Raw genomic sequence first — 7400 nt, 5'->3', positions numbered from 1 at the left:
AACAATTTATGATCACAACAAATTGTTTATTTACCAGTTTCAATATCCAAGAATTTAATAAGGTTTTTTCTCAGTGTTTCTTTGAATCCAGTCCATATCCAAATCAAATATATTGAGACGTATTTCTGCTAAAGAGAGGACAAGAAGGCATATTTATATTTATGGCCATGTTGATCGACTTGAAATTCTCCATGAACTGAATCATCATTTGGAAACAATTTCAGAATATATTTCTCTAATTTTTGAAGATCCCAATCCTCATAAATTCTCGATGGAATGCCCTCGCTGATTATGCGTAAAAGCGTTTCTTTGCTTAATAAATGAAAATTGTTCGGTACGTAATTTGCCAAACATTGTTATTATTAATATAGTCAATATATTTAAACCCTTACCACCTTCGGTAAAAATTGCACTGAAAACAATATCATCACATTCATCAGCCCCAGTCGGAACATAATCACTACTATATAATGTCATCATCTGATTCAAATATTGTGCTTGCAAAACAACAACCATCATCTGCAAGCCCACAACCCTCAATCCATCATTCCTCAATATCACACCTTTTGGAAGATGAGCAAACATACAAGGAACAATTCATTTCAATTATAAAGCAGGGCTCTCCAGCTCTTTTGGAGAGTGAGAAGGAATGTTTGGCAATTCTCGGAACCTGCCCAAAATCAAACACCAAAGTTGCCTTTTGGTATGGAAAATATGGTGGTCCTTTTACTTGGAAATTTAATGGAGTACCTGTTGATGATTTGGATCTGGTGTGCAGGATGCATGATCAGAGACTTCATTTGAAGTATGTTAAAAAGTTGGTAAATCTTATTAGACAACATTATGGTGATGATAAATTAAGTAAGGATGCCCTGAGTTATATTAAAAAGATGGATGGTCGAGGATTTGAAATAATTGAACCTATTTACATGACATTTTTTGGTAGTTTTTAATAAATACCATGTTCCACTTTTCCAAAACTTTCAACTTTAATGAAATTAAGGTTTGACAAAATAGCCCTCGTCAACATTATTTTCAAGTTACATTAAGCACTGTTAGTGGATTCAGTTGAGTTGCTGTTTTCAATTTTGAAAAATACTTTCAATTTTTCGTAGAGTGTGAAAGTGAGAGCAGATGCAGGCATAATGTAGATTAATCTTGGACCCAAACCTTTAGAAAATGCCTTCAGACCCTCTTGTTTGTAAATCTTTCGGAATGCGTCAACTACTCCATCATATTCCCTAAGGCCAGTCTTGCTTTGAGTTTGTAATCTGGTCTTGACAACATCAACTGGAATTGTACATGTTGTGCCAATAGCTCCTGCCAATGCTCCAGCAAACAAGTGATGAATGGATTTTCCTGGTCTCTTCTTGGCCAATTCATCTGTTGAAATTTCATGCTTTTGTTGCTTAATACTAAGCATTCTCTTAATAGTTTCATAAGATGTAAAATAGATGGCGGCAAACGGAGCATCTCTCAATAAAGTTACATAATATCCAGAGAAGAATCCAGAAAAACCATCTTGTTTTACAATATTCTTTGCTGTTCCAATAATTCCATTTCTTAAATTTCTTTCAGTCTTATTCAATTTCAATTGTCCCTCAACTTGTAATTGTTGTTTCACAATATCGAAAGGTGTTCTGCAGGCAGTACCAAAAATTCTGGCCAAAAGACCAGCAGAGAGTGTTAAAAGAGGAGTAGTCCATGAAAATTGGCTTGACTTTTCCTCGGAGGAATTATCTTTTGATGAAATAGTGGAGAGTCTGCCTTGGATAGATTGCATAAATTGTTCATATACTGTGAAACTAACAGCTGCGGCTGGTGTAATGTAAATAAGACGAACTGAAAGACCCTTGTACAGACCTCTGAAACCTTCTTCTTTTAAAATTGTAGTAAAGGCATCAATTCCGTGCTTGTAGTGATGACGTAATTTTCCTTGCATGAAGGCATCTTCTCTTTGAAATTGTAACCTTGTTTTCACAACATCAATAGGAAACATAATCATAGCTGCACCACATCTTGCCAAGCCTCCAGCAAGTAAATTCTTTGAAAGTTTCATGTAGAGAAGTTGAGAACTCGTTGGTTTATCTGATTGTGGATCAGATTGTAAAATTGCTTGTTGTTGACTCTCCGAAATATTAGAATTTTCAATATTATTAGTAGAATTAATTTGTGGTTGTTGAATATTCTTTGGAGGAAGAGGAGAACAAACTAGCACTCCCTCATCATGTCGATGCTGAATATCAGATGAACAAGTATTATTATTATCATTATTACTGAGCAAGGCTCCTCCACCAATATTCCGAAGAAACATTTTAGTATGTGTCTTGTTATTCATTCCCAAAATTGTCGTCGAATTTTCTCCTTGATAATAACACGAAGATGATTGATTCGATCCATTGTCATCCATCTCTCTCCTATTATTATTATTATTATTAATATTATTACAGATGGTATTCATCATGGAAGGTGCCATAGAGGAAAAGGTCACCGAGGATTGAAATGGATTCCATGAATTATTTGTCGTCATTTTTTTGCGTTTTTAAAAGTTTTGAAGCTGTATTGCAAGATTTTGAATTATTTTCTCCAATGTAGAGCGAAATTAGGATTCTCAAAAACAAGTCAATTGGTTCAGTCAAAATCCAGTGCTATTGTTGCACTATGTTCAACATAGTGTACGTAAAGAATCAAATACTGTATAAATAGAAATAATCAATATTGATTTGAAATAAGAAATGGTTGAAGGAGGATGTATCCTTACACATTCGATTGAAGGATTGAAATATTTGGTCCTGTTCTGCTTGACATTTAGCACGCTGAACATCCCTGATCTGATTGATATTGATTTTAGAAGCTTAACACCTCAATGACACAGTGAGCACATTAGAACAACATCGTGTAAAGAGACTTGCCCGAAGATTAAATAAACTGTCTCATTGCACCTGTGCGATAATTATCAAATCTAAAACCAAACACAAAAATAGACCTGACTATAAACAAAAGCGAAAAAAAATATCTCTCTGATCACAACACTTCTCTTGTATTTCGTTGTCTGCATAATCGCTGCCAAGAGTATTGTTATTAATAACCAAAAAGAATGACAGAAGAAGTGACATCATCATCTGCTCAAGGAAGTAAAATTCCGAAGAGAAAACCAATGAAAATGATTGTAGTTAAATACTTTGAAGATACTGATAAATATGCCAAGATTATTCCAAGGCCAGCATTTCATATTTTAAGAAGAAGATTGGAAAATGAATCCGCTCAAACAGGAAAGGCATTCAAAGCACCATCAAAAGAGGATGCTGAAAATATGACTAAAGTTTATGGACACGATTTAATGGGATCAATATCAAGAGATCAATCCGATTGGTTTGCTACCTACGATCCAATCACTTCTATCATGAGTTATAATGATAAACTGAACAAGTATGTATTATTATTATTATTAGAAGAAGAATATACAATTATAACTTTTGTTGATGAATGTAGATTTGAAATTGTTACGGAGAATGCAGAACTTGATTGTAATGAACAAGAGAATGTCTATACATTCCACGTAAAGAGAAAAGTTCAACAATGTTTAGCTCAGAGGTTTGTGTTTTCTCTCATCTTCAACCCTAATTCTATTTTCATCAAATCATTATCAAACTTTAACTCATCATCAAATATAATAACAACAATTCCTCATCAAATGTACAACAATAACAACAACATGAACGAACATACAGTACAATGACATTCTCGTCTATTGGTGGTGCTGAGACTTGGTTAGAAACAGCCTTTTTAAGACTGAATAGAAATGTAACCATTAGATACTATGATGTTTTCCATAACGGATATACAAGATTATACAAGGGTGAGAAAATTCCACCTGGAAGAACAGGTAAATCTATGGTTAAACTTTTAATTGAAAACATTTTACCAAGTGCCATTGAAAAACAAGACTCAATTTTAAATTCTGTGGAAAGTAAAAAGGAGACTGGTGGATTTATTGATGATGATGACTCTGCTGTTGGAAGTGGGTTTAATTGGGATGAAGTGGATGAAAAAGGACCATACATTGATCTTGATGATGAAAGAAAGGACAATTCTGATGATTTTGTTTTTATTGAAAAAACTGATGGATTGGAGGATTTACATCTTTCACGTTATGTAGATATTCAAAAGATACCAATTGATTCATTACTCACTGACGATAAAAGACAAAGGGAAGGTGCTTGGAAGGATGTTCAAAAATTCCCTCTCAGCCACTCTGAAGTTTCCAAATCCACAAAAGGGTTGATAAGATCTGGAATTCCTCAGTCAAAGAGATGTTTATTATGGACTGGAATTTCTGGCTCAAAATCTCTTTTGAAACAGAGTCCATATTTCTATGAAAATCACTTCGAAAAGACATACGGTCACTATACCACTAACGAGGTTCACAAGAACAAGAAGGAATTTATTGAATCTGTAGATCCAAGAATTGTTGCTGAATTTGGTTCAAAGTTACCAGGTTATAATGTAGATAATCCAACTGGAGCTGTTAAAGAAGAACCAAAGAAGGAAGAGGAAGAATTTGATGAAGAGACTGGTGAGCCAAAGGTTGTAACTAAGAAGAAGGAAGTTGATAGAGATTTTTGTTTACTCAATGTTGATGGTATCAAATCAGCAAAGAGAATTCTGTGTGTTCTTGCTGATCATCACTTGGACATTGATTATTGCCCACCATTACCAGATCTTGTTCAATTATTATTGATCATTATGAATGAAAAACAAGCTTATGCAACTGCCCACTGTATGCTTGAAAAGTCCAGAGAATCCAAATGGTACTTTAGAACTAACAAGATGCAACATGCTTTATTTATTGAATCATTTAGTGATATCATTAAGAAGAATATTCCAAACTTGGGAAGTCATTTTGAAAAGATTGGTTTTGATATCAGTACTGTTACCTATAAGTGGTTCTCTAGACTCTTTGTTCCATATTTACCATTCAACTTTGTTTTGAGAACTATGGATTCATTCATTAATGAAGGTGCCAAGATTTTATACAGAGTAGCATTTGCAGTATTGAAAACTATGGAACCAAAATTATTGAAGATTCTCTCACCAAACTTTATGGAAGAAATTCTCACAACAAATACCTCTCTGAGTATTGATGAAGATGAATTTTTCAAGACAGCCTTCAAATTTGGTATTTCAAGAAAATATCTTACACAGCTGGATGAAAAGAATAGAGCAGAAATTAATCCTGCCAAATTAACTGGTAAAATGTCCACCTTTGTCAAGCCAAAGATTTCCTCACAATCAGAAATCATTAAGGATATCTCTCAATGGGAGTTACTCTTTTCTTGGCTTTCATATAAGCAAAAGTTGAGAACTCTTGCACTGAGATTCACCACCTCTAGAGATGGTTATAGTTTGTCACAATTGTATAGTATTTGTAATGATATTGGCCCTAATATCCTTCTGATATCAGCCGTTCCTATCTCATTAGATGGTGACATTGACGATATCAAGAAGCAACAAAAGGAAGAAAAAAATCAACCTCACACACAAGAATTACAAATTTCTGAAAATGAAGAAGATGCCATGAAAGTCATTGAAATGATTAGAAAACATAAGGAGCAAGGTACATCATTAAGAAAGTCTTTAAAGAAGGACCCTAATGCTAAAAAGGAAGCACCAGTAGAAAAGAAGAAAAAGACAGCAGATGTTTGTGTTTTTGGAGCTTACTGTGGTGAGTCCTATGATAAGACCTATCGTTTTGAAGGTACGACAGATACCTTCTTATTCTCAATGTATCCCGTGGAAGCCAGATACAAATGGTCAAGGAAGAATGACTTTTTCGTAATGGGTAGAAAGGACAGATTGGTATTTGGTGCTGGTGGTGATGGTCCTGCCTTACAAATCGATGATCAGCTCTGTATTGGTACAAGTAATAGATGCACAACATTTGACAATGAGCCACTAGTTGGTTCAAAAACAACCTTCTCTGTTTTGAAGGTTGAAGTTTGGTATTTCAAATAAAACATTTGGAACAGGACTTTGAAAATTAATTCTTCCATTTGTTCAATGTTCCTAGAGTTACAAAAAAGTGAAGATTCCACTTTGAGGAGTTTCTTATTGTTGCTTCTCCTTCTTGTCTTCTCATTGTGCACTTTCAAGACTTGATAACAATTAAATCTGTACAAAGTTAGCTCATTTGGCACCACCTTCATAGGTCGATAGGCAATAGAAATTGTCAACTAACCAAAATAATAGTGTAGGGCACCATAGCTCTGTCGTCCACTAAAAATATTTGGTTTACAGGATTGCTTATTGTTTGTTCAACAATCCTTAACAAAAGACGCGCCCCTAAATCAACACACAGCGCAAGAAAGAAAATATCAGCCTTAAAAAAAATGAGAGTACCTTTAGCTATCATTGCAATTACCACATTTTTACTTTGCTCTCTGGTTTTTGGTCAAAACGTCGTTGTTAATTATGACGTTGCCGGCAAGAATCTTCCAAAGACTCTTTCAAAGGGAGAAATTCAATATTATCTCGTTAATACTACTACCTGGGGTATGACTGAAGGAGATTTTGTGTCCCTTAGTTTGAACTCACTCTCGGGTGATTGTGATATGTGGATCAGTACCGTTGACTATCCAAAAACTGCTTGTGCTGATTGCCTTGATCGTGATGCCAATGGTTTTGGTGATGTTAGAATTGTTTACTACAATACCACTGAATTTGCTCAAGGTGTATTCTATGTTGGTATTATTGCTCAAGAAAGATCTGCTGATTTTTCTTTTATTGCTTGGGGATCTAATGGTATGTAATATCAATTCTTTTATGAAATTCTTAAAGTTGCACTTTGATCACAGAAATTATTAATATTAACAAGAATGAAGTCATCTTTGCTGAATCTCCAAGAGGAAAGAAGAATACCTTCTATTTTAATTTGCCAAGCGAAGCTACTTTGGTAACAATCTCTGTCAACGGTCTTTTTGGTGATCCAGATCTTTATGTTACTGGTTCTAATGGTGTTTCATGGACTTCTGAAGATTATGGATTCGATGCTTTGAAAATTAAGGTTGTTCCAGGATTGACCCAATTGAACATTACCGTTGTTGCATTCTCTGAATCAGTCTACAGTGTTATTGTTAATGTTAATGATGAATCTATGCGTTTGCCAGAAGGTGTCTTTATCAGAGATATTGTCAATGAAAATGAATTGGACACATTTGTATTCAGAAGTCTTGAATCAGTTCAAGACATTGTCATTGAAGCCATCGAAGTTAGAAATGGTGAAGGTGAAACCAAGGTTTATATCCGTAAGGGTTCTAAACCAACTTCATCTGAATTTGATGTTGTTGTTTCATTGTCAGGAGACGATTCCTATACTCTTAAAAGTGCTGAAGCTGGTGATT

General features: G+C 34.5%; 3 protein-coding genes across 3 annotated transcripts; 2 read left to right on the top strand and 1 right to left on the bottom strand.

The window, feature by feature from the left end:
* Positions 1-470: 470 nt before the first annotated feature.
* Positions 471-953, top strand: NAEGRDRAFT_61589 (uncharacterized protein; the record flags this gene model as incomplete). Its single annotated transcript, XM_002683544.1, has 1 exon — positions 471-953. The coding sequence occupies one exon, from the start codon at positions 471-473 to the stop codon at positions 951-953; it is 483 nt and encodes a 160-aa protein (XP_002683590.1).
* A 92-nt stretch (positions 954-1045) lies between these two features.
* Positions 1046-2059, bottom strand: NAEGRDRAFT_28918 (uncharacterized protein; the record flags this gene model as incomplete). Its single annotated transcript, XM_002683238.1, has 1 exon — positions 1046-2059. The coding sequence occupies one exon, from the start codon at positions 2057-2059 to the stop codon at positions 1046-1048; it is 1014 nt and encodes a 337-aa protein (XP_002683284.1).
* A 963-nt stretch (positions 2060-3022) lies between these two features.
* NAEGRDRAFT_77827 (rabGTPase-activating protein) lies at positions 3023-6042 on the top strand. Its single transcript, XM_002683543.1, has 3 exons — positions 3023-3429; positions 3493-3594; positions 3732-6042. Exons 1-3 carry the CDS (start codon positions 3098-3100, stop codon positions 6013-6015), a joined length of 2718 nt encoding a protein of 905 aa, XP_002683589.1. The 5' UTR covers positions 3023-3097; the 3' UTR covers positions 6016-6042.
* The last annotated feature ends 1358 nt before the right edge of the window (positions 6043-7400 follow it).

Source organism: Naegleria gruberi (genome assembly GCF_000004985.1).
Source record: "Naegleria gruberi genomic scaffold NAEGRscaffold_1, whole genome shotgun sequence".
Classification (NCBI taxonomy): Eukaryota; Heterolobosea; class Eutetramitea; order Acrasida; family Naegleriidae; genus Naegleria; species Naegleria gruberi.
This window is presented reverse-complemented; position numbering and strand designations above follow the sequence as displayed.

Excerpts from the sequence above, each read along its gene's own strand:
- NAEGRDRAFT_77827 (XM_002683543.1), top strand. The coding sequence starts at position 3,098 with ATGACAGAAGAAGTGACATCATCATCTGCTCAAGGAAGTAAAATTCCG. Across the intron at positions 3,430-3,492 it reads TATAATGATAAACTGAACAA|ATTTGAAATTGTTACGGAGA; the intron begins GTATGTATTATT and ends TGATGAATGTAG. Across the intron at positions 3,595-3,731 it reads CAACAATGTTTAGCTCAGAG|TACAATGACATTCTCGTCTA; the intron begins GTTTGTGTTTTC and ends ACGAACATACAG.